The 24,759-nt window shown below is 29.6% G+C and overlaps 3 protein-coding genes and 1 pseudogene across 4 annotated transcripts in view; 1 reads left to right on the top strand and 3 right to left on the bottom strand.

Moving 5' to 3' along the window:
• Nucleotides 1-662: 662 nt before the first annotated feature.
• Nucleotides 663-3,146, bottom strand: LOC124840122 (CURVATURE THYLAKOID 1A-like protein). The gene is made up of 5 exons (XM_047316122.2): nucleotides 2,880-3,146; nucleotides 1,787-1,881; nucleotides 1,504-1,611; nucleotides 1,298-1,369; nucleotides 663-995 (listed from the first exon to the last, which is right to left on the bottom strand). Exons 1-5 carry the CDS (start codon nucleotides 3,031-3,033, stop codon nucleotides 930-932), a joined length of 495 nt encoding a protein of 164 aa, XP_047172078.1. The 5' UTR covers nucleotides 3,034-3,146; the 3' UTR covers nucleotides 663-929.
• A 700-nt stretch (nucleotides 3,147-3,846) lies between these two features.
• On the top strand, nucleotides 3,847-4,868 carry LOC124840125 (copper ion binding protein). Its single transcript, XM_047316125.2, has one exon. The coding sequence runs from the start codon at nucleotides 3,992-3,994 to the stop codon at nucleotides 4,712-4,714; it is 723 nt and encodes a 240-aa protein (XP_047172081.1). The 5' UTR covers nucleotides 3,847-3,991; the 3' UTR covers nucleotides 4,715-4,868.
• Nucleotides 4,869-9,614: 4,746 nt separating this feature from the next.
• On the bottom strand, nucleotides 9,615-10,367 carry LOC124840124 (eukaryotic translation initiation factor 1A pseudogene; annotated as a pseudogene).
• Nucleotides 10,368-18,674: 8,307 nt separating this feature from the next.
• The window catches only part of LOC124840127 (uncharacterized), a 28,867-nt gene continuing 22,782 nt past the window's right edge, over nucleotides 18,675-24,759 (bottom strand). For both annotated transcript variants that reach the window (XM_088101763.1, XM_088101762.1), the window contains exons 10-15: nucleotides 23,077-23,541; nucleotides 21,839-22,660; nucleotides 19,856-20,614; nucleotides 19,530-19,606; nucleotides 19,394-19,451; nucleotides 18,675-18,907 (exon numbers count right to left, since the gene is read on the bottom strand). In XM_088101763.1, coding sequence (XP_087957889.1) covers nucleotides 19,568-19,606; nucleotides 19,856-20,614; nucleotides 21,839-22,660; nucleotides 23,077-23,541 — 2,085 coding nt within the window. In that variant the 3' untranslated portion in view covers nucleotides 18,675-18,907; nucleotides 19,394-19,451; nucleotides 19,530-19,567. The remainder of the gene's footprint in view (nucleotides 18,908-19,393; nucleotides 19,452-19,529; nucleotides 19,607-19,855; nucleotides 20,615-21,838; nucleotides 22,661-23,076; nucleotides 23,542-24,759) is intronic.

Raw genomic sequence — 24,759 nt, 5'->3', positions numbered from 1 at the left:
AATATATTTGAATATTTTTTAAAAGAAATTGTCAACAGATAAAATAACATAATATATATCATAATTTAAATTCTCCATTGTAAATTGAAAATATAATTTATTTTATACAAATATGTTTATGAATTATAAATTTTAATTATAATATAATTTATATGTTAAATTTACTTATGATATATTTTTATTGTATAAAAATGAACTTTGTCCTAAGCAATGTAAAAGACGAAATACTAGTTTGTAGTTAACTTTTTTTTTAACAAAAACCATTTGAATGAAAGAGATAATTCTATTCATCATCACCTCAAACCATGTGTCAAATAAAATTACCTTTGACAAAAGAAATTAATGCATACACAACATATATATATATATATATATATATCCACATGTTAAAAAAAATCTAAAATAGTATTTCTCATAATTAATTATAAAAACGATGATAATAAAAAATAAATTAAGAATATACATTTTTTGTATGGACAGTAGTTAAAAATAACAAATGAAATTTCCAAATTAATTTGTAAATGCCCCATTTACTTTATGCTTGCTGTAAAATTTCTACATGATTGATTTAAAGTTTTACTTTTAGCAAATTATGTGCTTTAAAATGGTAGTAGATCTTCAATCTATCATGATCTAGACACAGAAACAACTGGTCCCATATATGATATAATTCCTCCTTCTATACTCATATATCACTTAAATTTCTTACACAGGAAAGAAGTGGAAAGATAATGGTTCCATTCAGAGCCATATACATAAAATTTGCTACATTATTTTGACAATGAAATGGGTTCATTACAGGGGCAATAGAGGTTGAGAGGAATTCTATTCTACTTCAAGAGATACATACTTATACAGCAGATAAGAGCAAACAAAAACAAATGGTGCTCACAGAAGATAAACTTCACTTGGTACTTGCTAACACCATTCTATTCAGTTCCAGTGATTTTCTTCTTCAGTCCCTCAATGTCTGTAGCTAGCTCCTTCCTGCTAGACTGTATAGAAAATACACATAAATAATCACTTGTAAAATGTACATTTTACAATACATGTCTTGTTGCAGAGGTAAAAAGTTATCATTCAATCACTTTTGAATTCATTCAGTAGCTCATTTACCCTATGCCAAATCATCATAGCACTCAAAGGGAAAAAAAAAATGAAAACAAAACGTACAACTGTATCAACACCAGCACCAAAAACTCAACAGAGAATCCAAATTCCTCAAGGCGTGGTAAAACAAAACATCTTACATTGTAAAATCTAAAAGAGTGAAGTATTCATGATGTGTGTTACTTACCTTGAACAGAAGGTATCGGTAGACAAACCATCCAGTGTATCCTAGACCTACCAACTCCATGATCTTTGGAAGCTGAAACATAAATGGTATTATTCCAGAATGGTTCACCAAGGTTTTATATGGATGATGTACTCAGAAATATATAACCAGAAGTGATGAAACAATAAGGTAAAAGTGAATTATATTCATTAAGAGAGAAGGCTTACCAAGGGAACTGAGTTGATTGCGCTCACGAGAATGGAAGATAGCCAAACAGCAACTAAAGCCCCACCACCATAGATAAGCACTGTGGACTTGTTTTCAACAGCATCCCACTGATTATGATAAACGGAGGATATTATTTCCACTTGGTTAAAAAATGAGTTTGTACCAAACATTGTGTAAAATAAGGGTTGGCAAGGAGGAGAAAGCGCATGCTTGTGGATTTGTTAAAAGGAAGTTCAGGACAAAACCAAATTGCTGAAATCAGCCAAGTAGTAAACTTCTTGCCTTTTCCTTCAAATCTGTGAACAACTCATTGGCATCTACTGAGGATGATTCCTCTGAAGAAGCTCTGGTCTGAAGCAGAAAAGATTTTCCGGACACTGAAAAAGGAAAAGAAACATCACCTTAGAATTATTATAAGATAAATGAACAAAAAAGAGATGTGACGAAATAACATGAACATTGAATATGCAACAGAAGAATTACTAGTCCTAAAGCTAGGGAGGAGCTGTCGCTAAAACTACAAACACAGAAGGCTTAACCAAGTAACCAAGTGTAAAGTCTTGGACAAGTATTAATTGATGGTGGCATGAATTGCCCCATTCACATTGCAGAAACTAAATTAACTTTCTGATTAGACTTTGATTTGGCAAAGTGTAACCACTCAATACAAGATGTTTACTACTCATCAATTTCAAAATGCAGAAGTGTTTCCGTTACATAATGAACATCACCTAGGACAGGGATGATCAAAACATGGAATAATTTCAAACTAGATTAAAGATTAAAACACATAAAAGAGGAAGTGAGATAAATTATTTCAGGAGAGGACAAGATAAAAGAATTGGACAACAGCTTAATAGCGCTGACAGGCCCAAAATTAAAAATATAACAATGTAAAAAATACAAACATACTATACATGACAATAATAATGCAGCATACTTCAAGAGTTTATGTAAATGAAACCCTTTTTCCTCTTCCATTTCCTGCTAAAACTAATCTTCGACTGTCGGAAACTAAACATCGGCATCACCCAGAAGGAATTTGAACGTGGTTCGTCACTTCACTAAAGTCTAACCCCATTAGTAAATCAAATCAATCCAATTAAAAAATTTCAACCCAATTGTTTGGAGCCACCAAATTTTACACCTTTTTGTGAAGAAACAAGATTTCAAAATTAAGACTAACAAGGAGAATGGCATACCAAATAGAAAACGAGAGAACAAGCAAATGCATCTCAATTGTAAAAAGAAAGACCGCTTTTTTCTTTTTTCTTTTTCTTTGTCACAAATTTTAAAAACAACTTACTAGAAAAACGCAATATTCCTAAAGATTCAACGTTTTGAGACGAACAAGGAAAAAAGAGGAAGAGCGAACCTGAAAAGTGGTTGAGGGAAGGTGAGAACAAGGTGGTGCTGGTGCTGGTTACACGTGGAGGCAGAGAAGGCAAAGCAGAACAGCGGGTAACGTTGGTGGTGGTCGGAATCCTAGGTGGTAGTAGCACCGTCACTGCCGCCGCCGCCGCTGCCATTATTATTATTAATTAATATGAGAAATATGAACAGTGTGATGGGTATCACTCTATCTATCCCCAAACCAAGAAATTGGCACTTTGGTTGGTCTCACTTTCTTCCTATTCAAATTCAATAGATATTTATTTTTATAAAAAAAATAAAGAAAGTAGAGAAGAACATGTTGCTTACACTTGTTATCCATTACCTTAATTCAATATTCCAACCTCTTGACACGTGGACTAACTTCGCTCTCTCATTGGCCACTTCCCTATCTTCTAAATCCACATCTCTATCAAAATTTCAACTCCCCCCGAAATCAACCCTATCATGCCTACACATTTATACCTACTAAATACAATTTTTCGGCTATTACTTCCTCCACCCCCATAATTATTAAGTGCATTCATACATTAACAAAATTTAAAAAGACTAAAATATTCATCATTATTTTAACAAACCATCGTTATAGAAGAAGAAAAAGAGAGAATGAGGAAAAAAAACTCGTTCTGTAAAGTTAATTGTGGAAAACATATTTCAGAAATTATTATATACATAAGGTATTATTATATGCATTTTGAAAAGTTTATTTTTGAAATTCTATTTTATAAAACTCCTTTCGAAATATATTTCATGAAATTCTAGATATTTTATTCTGAAAATCTTATTTCTAAAATCTTTTTTGAAAAATTTCTAAAACATGTGGTTTAGAAATTACTTTAAAATTTGGAATGTGTGAAGAAATTGTGGAGTGCAGGAAGTAAAAGCCCAATTTCTCCATTCAATACTCCAAGAAAGATGGGTCCTTTATGCTGTAGCAGCCCATTGAAAATTTCTTTTCGGGCCAGCTCATTGTCTGCAGTTTCTCTCCCTGTTGCTCTTTCTTGCCCTAACTCTGCTACCCACACTTTCCTGGCTCCAAACCACCAACTTCTTAGTCCGTAGAGAACAAACAACCACCGACCCGTCACCGGAATTATGTTCCGCCTCGCAAAGCCGAACCCTTTTCTCTCTGGGCACCACCTCATACAGCGCTGCTCCGTCAGCGGCACAGCGAAGGGCAAGGCGAAGATCAAAGCGGGCCAAGCCCTGAAACGCTCCCGAATCACCACCAAGAAATCGGGATCATCCCAAATCGCAGCCCCACCAATGTCGCGCGAGCGCCAAGAGCGTGAGAATCTATACGAGCGGTGCCTCCAGGCCCCCACCCCGCTCCGCTACCTCACCCCGCGGCAGCGCGAGCGCGAAGCGGAGCGCGAGAAGATGGGGCTCATCAGCAAGGAACGGAAGCGAGAAATCGACATGATGAGAAGCAAAGACAACAAATTTAAGGTTTCAGACAAACCCACGATAATCGGGACACCTGGGTTGGACTATGTCTCTCTGGGGTTGGTGGATGTGGAGAAGTTGCCCACGTATGAGCTAACGGTTGAAGATGGGAGGAGGTTGGCGAAGGACTATAGTAGGGTTTTGATGAGGAAGCATAGGGCTAGACAGGCTGCGGAATCGAATCTTTTGAGAATGAAAAAGGAGGCAATTGAGGCTTTGCCTGAAGGGTTGAGAGAAGCTGCTTTGGTTCCTGATTTGAGTCCTTTTCCTGTTAATAGGTTTATGGCTACTCTCACTCCTCCTATTGAGGGTTACATTGAGCAGATTAGGGAAGCTGCTAATAAGATCAGTGGAACGGAGAAGATTAGGTGACTCTGTATTGGAATGGAATTGGTTTTGTTTGTGAATTTTGTCCACTGTTTGGTGGAATGGATTGGAATAGCAAATAATGTTGGTTGTTTTTGGACTGATTAAATAGGATGTAATGTGATGAGAATGAAATATATTTAGTCTGATGTTTTCCATTGTTTTGTTGTTGTTTAGAGGTATGCGATGAAATGATGTTAGCTGGTTTAGATGGATTGAAGTTGGATGAAATGAAACAGGCTGGCTAGCTGATTTACATTGTTTGAAATTGAATGAAATGAAATGTGATGTGGTGACGACTTTGATTTGTTTTCTGTCATTTTGAGGTATTGGATGAAATTAACTAGTTTTCTAATTTATGTTTGGGTTCATTTATTTTTTAGATATTGGAATGGGATGGAATACCTACTAATGGTATAATGATTTTATTTCAATTCATTACATTACACATTAATTGTTGCATGATTCTATCTCCTTTCCCCTTGTTTTTAGATGAACAATTTGAAAGGAGGAGGTTTTGAATTGTATAAGTGACTCGACCTTAGTGTGTGATATTGTCATTGTTATGATTGAACTGGTTTCTTTTTTGTGAAATAAAACAGAGTGAAAAAAAAATGGAAAAAGGGATAGACTAGGGAGCAAGAAAAATTATGTTTGTAAACTGATGAAAATCTTGCTAGATGTTATGCTAAACCTGTGATTACTTCTTGTCTAGTGCACATTGGAGTGGGATTGCTCTGTGTTGTTTGCTTGTTTGGAGTGCACATATTAAATGGCTAGTATTAGCACTGATATTAAACATTTAAGAGAGCAACTTCAAATCTAATTCATTGCATTGGAATTGATTGTTAAAGAAATTCAACATGTCAAATTGGTGAATTCTGCAAGTGATTCAGTTGTTGAGGGAAACGTGTCACTGAAGTTAGAAATGACTCAATTAACTGAAGATTCTGAAATTCTGCAATGAGTATTCCTGTATACTGTCGTGTCATTTTGTATTATTGAGTTTAACTAAGGAAAAACTGAGAAATACTCAACTGGGACAAGGGAAAGACATGGTTTTGACATGTATTGACAGCAAGAGGGTAATTACAGAAAACTTGATTCAAGACTTAATAATTCCAGTTTTAATGATAGAAGTGAAGAGAATGAGAATGAAATGGATGACAACGTTAAATAAGTTTGTAATTGAAGAGTATAATAGAGGGTGGTTAACGACAGTAAAGTTTTGGTTGTGAAATTTCTTAAGATGAGTTAAGGTTTCTAACCTTTCTGTAGTTTTGGTTTAGATGATTTTGCATGCAATTTTTGGCTGAGGTTGCCTTTTAACATGTCTTTGTAACTACTAGTGTGCATTTGAATTCAATTAATTTTAGAGACTATAATCTGAATGATATAAAAAAACGTTACAATACTTGTTATGTAAGGTTTTAAACCTCTTATCAGTAAGCCGTCAACTTTAATTTGGATAATAATTAAATATTATAATCTTCGTAAAGGAAATATTATTCAATAACAAAATAAATTTTCTGACAATACATGAAAAGCTAATAAATTGTTTCTAAAATTAATTTAAACACATTATGAATTTCAAAGTTTTTAATTGTATTAAGAGTTTTTTTTTAAATAATTCTCTCGAAATACACTACTTCAAAAATATTTTCAATTTAATTTATTTAAAATAATTTATTTTCCTGATTTATTGTAACAATAATTTGAAATATCTCAGTGAGGGCTTTTTTCAATTTCCATTCTAAGATATGCTTCGATAAATTTTTTCATAAACATGTTTTATGAAAGAAAATAAGAAAAAAATGAATTTCTTTATAAATTAAAATTAGTTTATATATGAAATAATTTGTAAAATTTATTTTATATATTTGATCTAAATTTTTATTTTTTATTTTTCAATAAATTAATCTTAATTTATAAATAAATTTATTTTAATGTACAAAAAAATTCCTTTCATTTTATTTTTTATTTTTCAAACTTAAAAAATTATTTAACTATTAAACTCAAATTTTATTTTGAACTTGTTCAAAGAAAAAATATTTTTATGATAAAAAAATAGTTTTTATTCTTATAATTGGTGGACATACATCACATCCAAAATTTTAAATTTTATACAATATTAATATTTTTAAAATCAAATTCTTTTACAATTCAAATCTTATTAATTTAATTAGATGTTTTTAGAATATGACTAAGTTCACACCTACGTAAATTTAAATATAAAATATATTTTTAGTTATGTGAAATTGAAATTTATTTTTATCTAAAATTTTGATACATGTTCCAAAATTTAAAAATAAATTTATATATTCTTTTAATTAAATGATATTAAATTTATTTTATGTATTAAATAATATTTGAATTAAAATATGTTAAATAGAGTAAACATTTAAATGAAACGGTTCATTTTACACCTTAAAATAATTGGATTAAAAGAATTATATTTTTTCTTAAAATTTAATAACTAAATAATATCAAAATTTAAAATAATAGTAAATTTTAATTTCACATTAAGATTTAAAGATTAAAAACATATTTATCTTTAAATTTAATTATGGAAACAAGAAAATACCCGAGTTGATGATAATGACGGAGGAAAATGCACGTATGTTTCCTATTCTTAATGTCGTCGACTGACTAGGAAAAGCCTTCGTGGAACGTCATAGATTTCGAACATTTTCTTGTTTGGTGGGGTTTGTAACTTATTTTCAAACATGTACATATATAATCATATCACGTAACCAATTTGTTTTCAAACACCCGAACTCAGTAAATTGAATGTAGATTATGCAACATGCACTAACTAGGTCATTGCTGAGGGAAGTGAATGACAGTTAAATTTTTGGCCTCACTGGGTCAAATCTCGAAACCATCCTCCGTTTTGAAGCTGCCACAACTTCATAATTTAAACAAATAAAGCACATTTTTCAGCTTTAGAACGAGGCAAAATCATATTATGATTTACCCAAGACGGGACAACATTTGAAATCATTGGTCAAGTAAATTTAGTACTTGACATTTAAAAGTTGTCCATTCTTTATATCTTATTCATCACACTGCTGTAGCTGCTAATAAACTTAAGGAAAATGACACTTAAACAACCATTTTTGACAACATTTAGACACGCGCACACGTGTCAAAATCTGAGTGGTCCAGTTGGAAAAATTAAATGAAAATGGACCACTCAGATTTTGACACGTGTGCGCGTGTCTAAATGTTGTCAAAAATGGTTGTTCAAGTATCATTTTCCTAAACTTAACAATATGACGTTTTTCTGTTTAAAATCCTTGCTTATCATGAATGGGGTTCCTATATAGTTACTGCAGTCTGATCTTGCATTAAGCATCAGGTAATCTCTATTCACTTACATTTATGATAGATTTATCTTCATATTTCCAAAACAGGAGGAAGCTATATTTCGGATGGCATCCCAGTTCCACAACATTAATCACCACAGAAATACATTTCATAATTTACACCCACACCAAAACTATAACCAAGCAGAAAATTAGAAAGAGATAAATAGTCCATAAGACGATAATAATGATAAAACTCTTTAAGAGGATTAAGTTTAGGACTAATTTGAAGGGTTTTACAAAATTTAAGCGACTATGTATTAGTACTACTGCTTAAATGAATATACCTTGAAGAGGGAGTTATCCTAATAATATCAAATTGGTCATTTACTTAAAATCAACCACTCCAACAAACAACTGCCTAGGAAATCAAATCTCATCACATATCTAACAGGTAGAAATAAGAGTACTGCCACAGGACTAGGTTCATAACGGATTGGGCCATGTTTGCTCAAATAGGCAAAACATACAGAACGTAGGATCCGTGAAACATTATAATCTACTGGCCTACTGCCAATTGCCCGAGTTGCCTGAATAATTGAAACAGAACAGTTAAAGTCCCTTGCTAACATTCTATACAGGACAACATTCTAAATGAACTAGCCTATGAAAAACTAGCTCTAAGGACAGAACAATACACTAGCAACTATGAATGACTACAAAAACTGAAAAATCCTATCACTAATTCTGCACAACGACAAAATGATTTCACATATCAAGCTATAGCCACCAACACAAACATAACTCCTTCAAAATCTTAACAAGAATTACAACCAAAACCAAACTTCCCATGATCTTGTTTCTTGCCTCTGATGATGATAGAGAAACAAAGAGAAAAAGACCAGGAGAACAGATCCAAACACCCTTTACGTCTTCAATAAAAAAAGAAAATAAACGCCTCAAACTATGTCAAAGATATTTTCATCCCCATTTCAAAACTAAATCAAAGATATTTTCAAAACTAAATCAAAGATATTTTTAAAACTAAACCAAAACCAAGGTTTTGAACTACAGTCCTCAAATGTACACAACCACCAAGGACTACAGTGATTGTAACTAGAACCACATTGGTCACTCATGTCTGCAATCTCCTGTGAAACATGAGATTAAAAACCTTAACCAAAAGTACTCCCAACAACTTGTTTCGTTTCAAGTGTTAGAAGTGGATTTTAGTTTCAAACTTCATTTTCAAAAGTAAATGTTTATAAATCTCCCGATCCGCACATGACTTTCAAGAATTAATGGTTAAAACTTTTACATGCTAAACGTGATTCTTCCATCCTCTAGACAAGTTTACAAATTGAGTACTTTTTGGATAACCCTGTGCTAGAGGTGAATCCAAACACCCAAAACACACTATAAGTACATGCTTGGATGACCCTTCCAAAAGTACGGGCAGAATGAAAGATTACAATAAACAACCTTCTCCAAACTGTACGTTACAAATTGTCAAAGCATGTACTATTCCATCTCATTCACAACCAGAACAATAAAACAGAACAAAGGAATCAATCAAGAAACACAGAACAGTACAAGTATACCACCGTATAACAGAATATCTTATTTCATTAACACTCACCATTCATACATGGCACAGTACACAGACAGACAACACCTTAAAACCACATACAGTTAAATATAATCTCAACAAAGAAAAAAAAAAGGAAACCAAAAACCGTTACCGAAACCCTAATATTTCAAATCTTATCGATATCCTCATCCTCGAACTCAATATAATCATTCCCAGCGCCATCGTCTTCCTCGTCGAGGCCAGCGCCGATACCCTCGTTGAGCCTGGTGCTATCAGGAAGCTCACCGTAGGCCTTGAGGAGACGAGCCTCGTCGGGCATGTACTTGAGGATGACGTCGGCCTTGTCGTCCTGATAGTCGCGAAGGCCGACTAGGATGATGTCGCCGGCGGCGATCCAGACCTTCTTGTGCATCTTGCCGCGGATGTGGCAGAGCCGCTTGGTTCCATCGATGCACATGGCCTCGCAGCGGCCGTTTCCGAGCATCCGGAGCACCTGCGCGTACTCCTGGCCGTCCTCCTTGAAAACGAGCTCACGCTTCTCGTCGTCCGCCTCGTTCTTCCCACGCTTCCGGTTCTTTCCTCCCTTTCCCTTGTTCTTCGGCATCCTCGATTCGAAACCCTAACAATTGATCCTCGCGCCGATTTCTTTTCCCTTTTCCGTTTCTGTTTCACGAATGCAGGATTTGCGTTGCCTTGCGTTGAGACGCAGAGAAATTGGGGTCGTTTGAGTAGGGGTATGCGTGGGGAACACGAATTGAGGGTGAGTTCGAATTGACACTATTGCCCCGGGTGTAACGTCACTCTTATAATAATACCACTATTTTTTTTAATGTAAGAAGAAAATAATAACGTTGTTTTGTTGCTTGACAATCAAGGTTTAGATTGATTAAATCGTGACTGTTGATTGTTTTATACCAATTGGACACTACTTATATAAATTTTAGTCTATATATTAATTTAATTAAAATATTATACCAGTTTAATCAAAGTGTTGGTGTCATAATAAAGTAATAATTGATTTTTCTTATTATTATAAGATTGATGATGATTATGAAAGTATTTTAATAATTATATAATATTTAAATATGTTATAATTAATATATTAGTTCAGATATAAAATTAGTCAATAATTATACTAATTTAACTAAAACATTGTTTTAATTTAACTAATATTTTTCGTAAATTATAGGATTATCACTGTAGTTCCAAAGTGTGAGAACTTTAACATCATATAAAATTATATCCAAATCACTTATTAACATATTTAAGAGGGTGATCTGAGTTTGGGAATATAATCTTGAAATGTTGTACTTTACTGCGTAATTTTTGAAAGGTTTGTAAAGAGACAAACTAATTTTGTTGCTCATACCTTTTTCTAGCTAGAGTATCTTTGTTTCTGAGGTTGTACTCAGCGAATGGTTGAACTTGTTTTCACGTAACCAATGTAAGCGACTTTCTATATAAAAAGAAGAGCGTTAATTTGATAGAACAAGATTAACCAAATGTTAAATGAAAGATAATACTAAATTATTTACATAACATGCTACATTTTGAAATAAAAAAAATTAAATGAAATTTTGGAAACATAATCCATTAATCATGTTATTCTATTTTGATAATATTATTATATACTTAATGATCAAAGTAATAAGAAAAATAGTTAAGCTTGAGAACTTAACAAATAAATTAAAAATTTCAAAACAATTTACTATATTTTTTTAAGGACCAATGCTATAACAAATTAATGATTTATGCAATTTTTTAAAAATATTTATAGGAATAAAATTATGATCTATTTAGTTTATCAAATTGCAAACTTTAGTTACTTAAATTAAAAATTTAAAAACAATTAAAAATTTATAATTTGTTCAATCTCACCTAAACTTACCAATTTTATAATTTTTAAACTAAATACATGTAAAATTCAGCTTTATACAAAAATGAACATCATATATAAAAAGTCATATCCTAAACACTTAAGGTGACTTTTGTTGTTATTTTGAACTTCTATTACACAACATAACACAAATACACAAAATGGTAAACTACAAAAAAAAGAAGATATACACTTTAAATCACATTTACATTTCCCACCTTACCGAAAATGCACATCTATTTCCCAATTCTTATAAAGGAATCATAAATATATTTACACAACAATAAAAAACCTTGATAATTTTTAAAAGAGAAATATTGAGTAGATTCACCCAAAATTAACAATTAGCTCACTCAAATGCAAGTAGGGTAATTCCTTGCACTTACTTTCCAGAGTGTTATGTATAAATCTTCATTGACTTTTGGTCATTTGATATTTTCATCTACATTGAATTAAAATGAAACTAGGACATTTATATTCATGGTTTCACAATTTAATAATTACCTTATACACAAACTATTTTATTCATGATTTCACAATTTAATAATTACCTTATACACAAACTAGGTCAAATTACCATGTAACTATTTTTCACACCATTTGTACAATTAATGTCATCTCGATATCAATTGGTAATAAAACATAAACATTAATCCTTTCAAGAACAAAAACAATTCATCATATTATAATAGAGTTATACATATCATTCATAACATTTAAAAATATTTTGAACAATGAAACATATAATATAATATAGAAAAATATTACTAAAGGTAGATTCTTTCACTAGAACGACATTACCTAATAAAATATGCATTTGACTCTTTCCTTGAATAACAAGTTGTCACTTAAACAATATTTTTCCACTTGAAGAGTTGTAAAGCCATAGGTTTTGCATTCAACCTTTATTTCACTTAACCAATACATACAAATAACAACAACTCAACATAAAAAAAAAACGATCCAAAACATTTTGTACTTAGCAGATAATTTTGATATTAAAACTATAAATTAGTTTTAATATTTCAATTCAATTTATACCTTATGATTTCATTGACCAAGTCCATCAAAATTTCGTTATCTAATTCAATTATATATAGTATGATCAATGGATTGGGAAACAAATGACGGAAGAGGTTACACCCGTGTCCTTCAAGTTAATGAGAACGCTGGTAATATTCCTTTCCGTCGATAGATCGTAATCTTAACTAGAGATCTTAAATGATGTTAATTGAGCTTGTATGTGTTTTGATTAGCCAATTCTAAAAACAGTTACATAAATCAGTTAGGTAAATCATATTAAGATATAATTGGATTGTGATTAGATCGGTGATAAACAAAAACCCATTAAAAAAATTATTTATATTTATTTTATTTAGTGAGGTATTTATAACCTTATTTTTTGTTTATATTTATTTGTCTATTTATTTTATTTAGTGAGATGTTTTTAACCTTATTTTTTTTTATTTACTTGTCTTTATTATTTATATTTAGTTTATTTAGTAAGGTGTTTATAACCTATTTTTTTATTTTTATTTATTTGCCTATATATTTTATTTAGTGAGGTGTTTGTAACCTCATTCGTAAGACATAGTTTAATGACTTTTGTAAGGTTAAACAAACTGCAATAGTTATTAGACGCTTATGTGATTAACAAAACTTTTTGGAAAATGTTTATATAGTAAAGTAATAACATACGATCTTTATATTGGTTCGCTCCAACTTGAGTTAGGACTAGTTCTCCCTTAAAATCTCTTAAGGGGTTCCACTAATGTTTAATAAAGATTACAATGAGTACTAACTACTCCTGGTTTACAATGAGTATAATTCACCACTCGTGGTTCAATAAGTATTATCAACCACTTCTGATTTACTATAATCTAAACTAGATTGCAAGAGTTTATCCACTCCTGGTTTCTAACTAGTCTACGTGACTAGATCGTTTAGTTCACCTGAACTAAACAACAAGTTTTTTTTATTCACTTCTGAATTTAAAAGCACAATCAAGGTGTTCTTGAATACAAGTACAAATTCAAATAAAGAGAAGATATATTCAATACAATGAATTCTGAAAACTTAAAAGGACTTTCTCCTTTAAATGAAAGCGTTAAACGATATATAGAGACAGTGTAACAAGAAGTTTGTTTATATGCATGTATTCTCTGTGTCTTCTCTTCATGCAATCGTGTTGTGTGTGTGTGTGTGTGTATATATATATATATATATATATGTATATATATATAACTTTCTTCGAGTGAGAGATCCGTTAGATAGAGAGTTGACTTCCATGTAGATTTTGTAGCCTTTTTAGGTAGGTAGTCAGACTTAAGTTTACATTGTAGAGCTATAGTGCTTTATCAGAGCTTTTATAAAAGTAGTTTGTACGATACTATAGAGCTTGAAGCTTTAAGGAAATAATCCTAAAATGTCTTAATATCTCTTAACATCTTTATCCTTCATGTGCAAGAATTTCAATAAAGGTCTTGTACTTTCATGATCTGCACAGATAAAGAGGACAAGACATACAAACAAATAGGTGTTTTCTCATACATGCATTAAATGTTTTACATGTCACGTTAAGGCATATTTGCGTTAAAACATATTGGCACATGTCAGTTCTTTTGATATATAGAAGCATCATTTTAGGAAACAAAGCATTTGATATATGATCTTCAGATAATATAAAATGTTAAACGCTTACTTAATAAACTTTTTGTAAGTTTCATTATATCGTTTAGCGAGCTTTTCTTAGAGGATTCTTTTCTTTAAACGCTTATTTGTTCAACAATGTTTGGATATAAGATTTTAAGCTTTAATGTTTTACATTAGGTACACTTAGACGTTTCCTTTTGTTAGACGTTTTTTTTATTAAACATTGTTTATTAGACAATATATGTTGAAAAACACTATTTTCATAAAATGTTGTAACTGCTTATTTAATGCAACGTTGTTTGATAAACAGTTTGTATTTGATAAACACATATTTCGTTGAACGTTATTTTTAGTAAACACATCCTTTAGATGCTTTATTCAATAATTGATATTTCATTAAGTATTGTACATTAAACCTGAAAACAAGAGTTGCTAGACAATCTAGTCTCCTTAGAGAATATTGTATAATAAAGCTCTTTGAATCTATATCCCAATGCCACAAATTTCATCTCAATCAATTTTTTTTGATAAAATGTTATGATTTAAACAATCAATAAAGGTCAAGCATTAAAAACCTATGTATTCCTTTCAAACTACCACGCTTTTATAAATGGTACTGTATTAAACTCATCTATCTAAAAATCATATATGTTTTGGTAGTTTAATTGAAGCTCTTCGAATCTAGATTCCAATCCCACAAATTTCATCTCAATCTATTTTTTTAGTAAAATGTTATGATTTAAACAATCAAGAAAGGTCAAGCATGAAAAACCTATGTATTTTTCTTTATCATGCTTTTATAAATGGAATTGCATTAGAATCATATCTCTAAAAATTGTGTTTTTGTAGTCTAATTAAAACTCTTCGATTTATAAGATCACAAAAATTTACAAGACAGTGTAACTAAATCACATCACATCATAAAATTATTAAAGCACAAAAATACTAGATTTACACGGCAGTAAGTAACCTGTTCAAGACTAGTAAGGGAAATGAAATGAGGTTATAAATACCCCACTGAATAAAACAAAACTCAATAATAAAGAAAGAAAAAAACAAATGAGGTCAAAAACACCTAACTAAATAAAGTAAATAGACAAATAAATATATTAAAAAAATGGGTTATAAACACCTCAATAAATAAAATAAGTATAAATAATAAAGACAAGTAAAAAAAAAATTTATAAGAATCTCACTAAATAAAATAAATATAAATAATAGAAACAAGTAAATAAAAAAAGTGAGATTAAAAGCACCTCACTAAATAAAATAAATGTAAACAAAAATGAGATTATAAACGCATCACTAAATAAAATAATTATAAATAATACAAGCAAGTAAATAAAAATAAAAAAGATTAAAAACACATCCTAAATAAAATAAAATAAAATATAAATAAAAATAAAAATGAAATTATTCAATAGAATTTGGCCTGATTCTCTTTTTCTTTTTCTTTTTCTCCTGCAGTGATTTTTACAAAAAGTGATATTGTAATACTAGATATTTCATTGTAACCAACCACTCCAGAAATAATAATGTTAGAATTACTGAGTAGAAGTAAGTTAATGGGAAATGACGTATAATGTTTTTATTATAATAATAAAAGACAAGAAAAGAAGAACAAGGCAGCTAGCAGAATTATGACAAATTATTAATTTATTTAATATTGGGTGGCAAATGTCTTTGTCTAAAACGCGTAAGAATTTATCTCAAAATATGTAACCCATTCTTACGTACATTAATTGTTTGGGTAATATAATATAATATATATAAAAAAACTATAAACATTATTTGAAATGTTGACCCTGGCCCTTATCCATTATCTTCAACACATGCATATTATAAAATTTGACTATTGTCAGTGTAGTATTATAAAAAGATAAGTTGTGAATATTATGAAGTAAATAAAATGTGAGTATTCTGAGTGCAGTAACTTTTCGAAAATAAAGTTAAAAATATTACTTGTATTTTAGAAATAGAATTAGAAGTATTATGTATATTTTGAAAGTAGAGTTGTAAGTGTTACGTGTATTTTTGAAATAGAATCAGAAGTAATACTGTCTTTGAAAAATAGAGATAAAAGTATAGATAATGAGAAAGCCTTGAATGCTGAGCTAATGGAGCTTGTGACTTATATTTGTTGCTAGCATGGACATGCGATGATGAAATATACTTTTTATTTTGTGATTTTGTTACGATGGGATAAATGGCATTTGGAATAATATAATTTTCTTTTAATACATAATAATTTCTGTTTCGGATGTGTAGGGCTGTGCTATTCCTGATCTCCCAATTCTCCTGCGCTCTTGTCTCGGTTGCTGATCTTCCTTCCAAGTCTTAGCTCTCCTTTTAATCCCGGGGGGCGGAGACCTGCAAAAGACTCTCCGATGCCAAAGTCAGTTTCGGAACAACGGTTTTTCTCAAGGACAACAATAAATGTGCATTCAATGTAACCTATCTACCACTCACCATGGACCTGTATTTATAGTTTTCGCTATGGGCTTGGGATTAGTGAAAAGTTAATCACGGCCCAAAGTAGCCCAATAGCTTTTAATCCCCACTTACCTCTAAGCCAGGTTAATTTACCTAAGCCACGATGATTAGTGATTTGGGTGGTCAATGGCGTGTGGGCGTCCGCCCATGTGATATGGGCGTCCGCCTCCAATGTCACGGAAGGCGGACGGTAGTTGGTCCTTCGGCATTAAAATGGGCGGACGGTCGTTCCTGGTACAATTTCATTTATTGTAGTTAGGATAGATTTAAATGAGTATATTATTAATGTATTTATAACTAATTACTTTAAAATATAACAAAGAAAATTTGATTTATGGTAGCAGGAGGTGTAACTTTTTCTAAAAAAAACAAATAAATGTAAATAAAATAAATTATAAAAAATTTATTTAATAAAATAAATATAAATAATAAAGACAAGTAAATTAAAAAAAATTAGGTTAAAAACACTTAACTAAATAAAATAAATAAGTAAATAAATGTAGATAAAATAAGGTTATAAATATTTAACTAAATAAAATAAATATAAATAATAAATAAAAATAAATAAAAAAATGAGATTGAAACATCTTACTAAATAAAATAAATAAACAAATAAATGTAAATCAAATGAGGTTATAAACATTTCAATAAATAAAATAAATATAAATAATAAATACGAGTAAATCAAATAAATAAGATTAAAAATATTTCATTGAATAAAATAAATAAGTAAGTAAATGTAAATAAAAATAAGTTTATAAACACTTCACTAAATATAATAAATAGACAAACAAAGGTAAAAAAAATTATAAATACCTTCCTAAATAAATTAATAAATGCAAATAAAAAAGAGATTAAAAATACTCCATTAAATAAATTAAATATAAATATAGATAAATGAAAAATGAAGTTATTGACATTTCACTAAATAAATAATAGCAATAAATGAATAAAAATCAAATTATAAATAAATTATTAATAAAATAATAACAATAACTATATATGAACGAGGTTATTAACACTTTACTAATAAAATAATAATAATAATAAATAAATAAAAATTGAAGTTATGAATATCTCAATAATAAATTAAAAACAATAACAATAAATAAATGAATAAAATTAAAATAAGGACACTAAAATAAAATAAATAAATATTAAAATAAATTTAAAAATTATAAAAGTAAATACAATTTTTTTATCTCAGAACAATTTGTTCAAATAAAAGTTTACTATTCAATATATTTATTAATTTCTCTAAATTATTCTAAAATCTTGATTAATAAAAAAAGAAAATGAAAAGGAAGAAGAAGATAAAGAAAGAATGATAGATTCAATTCTAAAACTTTGTTGTTTCTCTTCTTTTATTGTTATATAAAAAATTTATATTATTATCATAATATTATTTTAATATTTCTTTTTCTAGATTCATATTATTATTTAAATATTTTAATATATAATAATAACATTATCACTGTTTAAATATTTTAATGTTATAATAAAATCATCATACATCATTTAAATATTTTTAATATTTATTTATAATATTTTACATAAAGAATTTAATTGAATCGTTTTAAAAAAAATAAAGTTAATTAAAAAAAATCAAACTGAATAATTGAAACAACAATTAAATGAAATAAGAATTTTAGTCTTATATTTATATTACAAAAATAATATGTGTACATTAATTATAGATATTATGAAAATATTTATATTTATTTAATATTATTCACTGTACATAAGTTGGTACGTTTTTCACTAAGTTTTGAAAAAAAAATGAAACTGACTTGTGTAAATGGCTGTAATGTAAACAACCGATAAAAGTGTCTATAAACTATTAAGGACGCATTGAAACCTTTTACAAGTACTTCAGACTTTTTAAGTTCCACAAAATTTGAAACTATTATAGGCACTGTTGTATTGTATGCCACATTTTCTCAAAAATCTTCATGACCTCATCAACTTTCTTTATTACAAACAAATATGCATTTACATTACTTACGTGACAACAGAGAACTCATAAGTGACTAGATAGAATTATGATCACGTGAAGATAAAATTAACAGAAAATGAATATAATCTTACATTTGTGTTTTTAAACCAGCATAAGCACATGCAAATAGTCAATATATTTAGTGACACAGTTCGTCACTTCACTCTTAATCAAATTCATGACTGTTCATCACTTTTAATCTCACACAGTATATAATACAAATAATAATGTATTTCTTCTTCATTTTCATCCATTCTTTATGCCTTCAATCTCCTCTTAATTACTGCAAGGCAACAACAGAAGCTCAACCCTAGACGAATTATAAAAGCAATTACTATAAGTTATAAATTAAAGAGTTAAATATGTTTTTAATCCCTAAACTATTGGTCGTTTCTAGTTTTCGTCCCCTCTTTCAAAGTAAGGTACAATTTGATCCTCATTCTTTTCGAAACGTTCATTTTAGTCTTGGAATTTTGGTTTTAGTCCTCATTTGTTGCTAAATGAGGACCAAGGACTAAAATGAAAGTTTCGAGAAGAAAGAGGACCAAATTGTACCTTACTTTGAAAGAGGGACAAAAACCAGAAACGGTCAATAGTTTAGGGACTAAAAACATATTTAACCCTAAATTCAACTATAGAAGAAGTAAAAGTAGTATTGTAGCGAATATCATGCTGCTCTTAAGTCTCATAAATAAAAATTGACAAAAGAAATATGCACTTAAATAGATATCAATAAAACAGAAAATGACACTGATACAAATTTACTTACCTAATCTTACGTAACCATCATGTTATGCTGTGAAAAACTGCTTCTAATTAATCATCATCTGCACGTACATAGGATAGTATCACTCACAATAAAAAAAAGTTACCAATTTCAGTAGCATTAGTTGATATTGATGTACCGTGTTCATTGTCTCCATCAATATCTGAATCTGAACTATTAAAGAACTGAAATGATGGCCCTAGAAGCATCGGGAGCCTATTTAAAACAAAAAATAATGTTATCAATTCAAAGCACGAATAAATAGTTGAATTATATTTTTCCAATGAAAAAAGAGAATAGCCTAGCTACTTATAAATTCTCGGTAAGAAAATGTCTAGTATTTTTTAATGAAAATGATGAATCATACCACTTGATAAAAATAAATTAAAAGAAATGTTAGAAATTAGCAGAGGCCTATACTCCTAATTATATGGAACAAATATTAAGACGTAAAAGTATGCGTACCTCTTCTTCAAAATTTCTGTGCAGAGCGGAATTAAGGTCAGTTTCCTTTCGGGGTCTCTCATATTCTGAATAATACCACTTTGTCGGATTATCTATTTTGGTGACCGCACTGAAAGTTTTCATGGAACTGCACTTGATGACGTGGACTTCCTCTAAAGATGGAAAACTTAAAGTGAAGTTGCCAACGCAAAAGCACGTCAGTTCTTTTAATCTTTTAAGATCCAAAACCCGAAGTCGCTCAAATATAGTTTCTTGATTCTCATGAGATTCATCTGCAATAATTGCCATCAATCCCTCACAGTCTTCCACTACCAGATCTTCAAGTTTCACAAGCTCTTTGGCTATTGATGCTGGAAACACGCCTTTAAGGCATTTGCATGTATCGACAAACACTTTTTCTAGACTGGGCATGCCTAGAATTCCACGAGGATCTTCATTCCAAACGTTCTTCAGATTTGTCAACTTCGATAAAACCAATTTCTGGAGAGGAAAAGTAATTGATGTGGCTTTTGTAGTACATTTGACATCAAATATGGTTTTGACATAATCACAGTTTCGAACTTCTAATGTTTTTAATTTGGGTAATAAAGAAAGTAAATGGAAAGGTAGCACTGCATCTGATAAAAACGGGCAGTCTTCCACAATCAATGTGACCAACCCACTGAAACAGAAGTTGGGTATAGACAGTGAGCCACGCCATATCTCATGTAGTCCTCGTCTACTTTTTAGATCAATCACCGATTGCCTTTGCGTCTGCACCTACAAAATAAGAAATAAACTATGAAATTAATTCTTTATTACAACAATTAATAAATATTCAAATTTGTGCCATATCTCTGGTAATTTTTGTCTACTTTTGAGATCAAGTTTTTCAATTTCTGAAATCTGCACGTGCAAAGAATATATAAAATAAAAATGAAACTAATTATTTACAAGAGTCAACGATATCTTTTAAATTACTACCCTACAAATATGAAATACTCACTTTTGCAAGTTTCAAGACTTCCAAAAACAAGTTAAGAATTGAGGTTTATAATTTTATTTAGTTGTCCTTACATGAAAACTGGTTCAACCGTTACGGTAGGTTTAAAAATGTAAATAAGTAAATAAATTTTATTGTTAGAATATGGAAATTTATAATTATCCTAAACTATGTTCTTTTCCTTTCATTTTCATACTCTATAGTGACAAATAATTTATTGCTCTAATTTTGTAACGAAAAGTTAAGACTGCATATGAATGATAATCAGTATTCATTATAATTGTTGATTAAATAATGATCGTAATTCGACTTTAAATTATAGACACAGCGTGTAAAATTTAATTAGAAGTTATAGCAAAATTTTGTAATAATTAAAAGGTTTAATCATCTCGAACATCCCTATTTTTTTAGGTTTTTTTCAAATAGGTTCTCGTATTGTAAATGCTCTCGATTATGTCTCTTATTGTAAAAAATTGAATCAATTTAGACATCGGTGTTAGTACGAAACTAATGCCGAGGTCTAAATTGATTCAGTTTTTCACAATAAGGGACCTAATCGATAGCATTTACAATACGGAGACCTATTTGAGAAAATCGTAAAAAAATAGGGATGTTCGAGATGATTAAACCTAATTAAAATTACATTTATTTTTTTTCTGTCACCTAGACTTGCACTAAGCTACTCTTATATGGTAGGTAAAAAACATGAAAGTAATCCATTTATGACTATAATTTTGAAGAATTGTTTCATAAGATTATATTTTTATATATTTTTTCTGTAGCCTAGAATTGGAATAGGCTCTTGTTAATAGTTTAAGTATGATATTGATGACTATTTATTTTGAAGAATTGTTAAAAATATTATAATAATTTTTTAACGTTGTCCTAAGCCGCCTTGCATACTTAAACAAATTCTACAGATATATGTCCATGCACAACGAAATGTGTTCTAAGATGCTGATTTATAACGACAAGAATCATAACAAAATTTAAACACATACCTTTCTCCCAAATTCCTTCTGCATAGTAGTGTAGAGATCAGTTTCCACTAGAATAACGTCTTTGTTTCCAATTGTTGCTTGAGACAACTTTTCTGCTTTTAGCGTACTTGGACATAAAGTTACCATCTCTGTACATAATGTCACTGATAATTGTTGTAAGGATGGGAAACTTAAACTGCCTCTGTAAAACCATTGGAGATTCAATAACTTATCAAGTTTTAAACAACTGAGCTGCGAAAATATTATCTCATCCTCATCTGATTCCTCGCTTTCTTTCGATACTATTTCTTTAATTGATTTACACTGTTTTATCTCCATTCTTTGAAGTTGACCCAAACTTTTGGCTGTTGAGGATGTGAACAAATATGATAAGCCATCACAATTTTCTACATTTAAACATGTCAGGTTTGAGAAAGACATTGTGCATGTTACCAAGTTTTCCAAACGGGAACATCTAATGACTTCAAAAGTTTCTAGATTTCTGACAAAGGACTCAGTCCATGAGTTCTCTAATCCAACGGAAACTAGCTCTCCAAGGGACTCCAACCGTAATTCATTCAGCTGTAATAGAAGTTCACTATTATTAGGTCTTTGATGGCAGAAAATAACCTTGAATGAACTACTCCACACCACAAGCTTCTTTACATTTGGCAACTGTTGTAGAAATCCATACTCCGGAAATTCATCACACTCAATATCAAAGCACAGACCGAGAACTTTTAATTTGTGTAAAAGATTTCTCTGAAATTCTCCGTCCACAATCTTCTTTAATTCATTTTTACCCACTGTCAGATGCTCTAAGTTGGGTATAATTAGCTGCAACTACAAACCAATGTAAAAGCAGGTTAGTACAGTCATAGATTCAACTCTCTGTATAAAATTGAAATTGTGAACTTTCATGCAAAATAAGGCAGATAATTAGTGAAAAACTAAAACATTTCAAGATAAAATTAAAAATATGTGTGAACAAGTCCATTTAAAAGAGAATAAAGGATGAATTAGCCAGACCAGGTAGTTGCTCATAAGGCGGCAACCATTTTGATTTAAAGTTAATTTTCAGATGAAAAGTTTGATAAATGAGATGAATAGTGGTTCTATACGAAGAAAATAATGAGAAATATTTCGATGGTTGGTAGGAGATTGTTTATCAAGATTTAAACACTTTTAACGCATTATATATATTTGATACATAGCATGTGTGTGAGAATGCATATGTTATTGAAGAAAGAAGCGCAAACCTCAAATGTTGGTGCTGCATCATCATGAATGTAATGTATACTATTATGTTCAAAGTTGGGCAAATCCGATAGTGCCAATGACGTCACACAGGGGAGGATAAGCTTAGGATTTCTTCCTTCTGGATGAGCTGGATTAGCCTCTTTAACTTCACTACAAACTGTTTCCAGATTTGGCAGCTTCCGTAACACTAATTTCTTTAGAGAAAAAGTAGTTGTATCTTGTGTTGTACATTTGATATCAAATATGATTTTCACAGAATCACAGTTTTGAACTTTCAATGTTTCTAATTTAGGTAATAAAGGAAGTAAAGTGAAAGGTAGCACTGCGTCAGATGGAATTTTGCATTTATTGACAATCAAGGTTTTCAAGTCAGTGAAAGAAAAGTGGGGTATCTGCAGTGAGAGACACCATATCTCTTCTAGGTCTGCCCTTTCTGTCAATTCAAGACTCCATTTCGATGCAATCTTTCGAAACCAGCACATGTAAATGAAAAAAAAATGAAAAAAAAAAGAAAATATGAAATTAATGTTGTATAAGAATTAGCAAGAATTTAGACTTACCAGTTTTGCTACAAATCACCAACTTTACTTATAACTAATTACTCACAAATACACACATCAAATTTAATATTTTTTCTTTTCGTACTACATTTTTCCTACACAATTATGTTTCGGGACTTTGAGAATTGGTAAAATTTTAGTTACATTTAAAATTCTATTTAATTCACGTAAAAATGAAAATTGTTTCTTCAATTAAAAAGTATATGTATATAATTTCCTTTGGCAATTTAAGTTGTGATTGCTTTGATTGAGTTCTAAAGTTTTTCAAATTATTATTTTGTTAATTTTTCTAATTGTTTTTGAAGTTTAGGAATGTAACTAAATAAATATTAATTTAAAAAATCAACTTTCATAATAATAAAAGATTGATGAAGGAGACTAAATTCAAATATAAGGATGTGAATTACATCTTCACTTAATTTTACTTTTCTGTCCCAATACGTTATGTTTGACTTGCCCTTTAAACTATTTTCTATTTTTTGCCAAATCTATTACTAATATCCAGGAAAAAAATTTAGTTACTTAATTGTAGAACTTTTTAAATGTTATTAGAAGTGAAATTTTTTATTTTAGTTTTTAACCTTTTATATTTATTATCTATTTATCACTTAAAACAATTATTATGTTTTCCTTTTACTTTTATATAAAGTATTTTTTTTTACATTACCAAAAAAACTATTATTTCTAATATATTTTTAAATAAGATAGTGACAATAATAAAAAAAATACTTTTTTTATTACTATTGTTATTAATATTATATTTTTATATTCTTTATAGTTTTTCTTTTATGATTCCTAGATTATACTTAAAATCCAATAATATTGATTATAGTAGATTTATTTTATTTTTACCTTATTTATTTATTTATTTGCATTCCAGATGATGCATTTTATTTTCAAATATCTGTTAAAAATGTGTTTTTTTTATTATCCTAAATTTGTGTATAAATATTATAAAAAATAGTTGAAGATTAATAAGAAATATTCTTTATGATAAATATATAGCAATTAAAAGTAAAATAAATATAATGAGAACAATTTATTAATAAATATAATGAGAACAATTTATTTTTATTAATTAAAAGTAAAAACATCTTTTATTTGTAGAGATACTAAATTAAT

The sequence above is a fragment of the Vigna umbellata genome, chromosome 11, assembly GCF_029865625.1.
Source record: "Vigna umbellata cultivar VRB3 chromosome 11, Vumbellata_1.0, whole genome shotgun sequence".
Taxonomy (NCBI): Eukaryota; Viridiplantae; Streptophyta; class Magnoliopsida; order Fabales; family Fabaceae; genus Vigna; species Vigna umbellata.
This window is presented reverse-complemented; position numbering and strand designations above follow the sequence as displayed.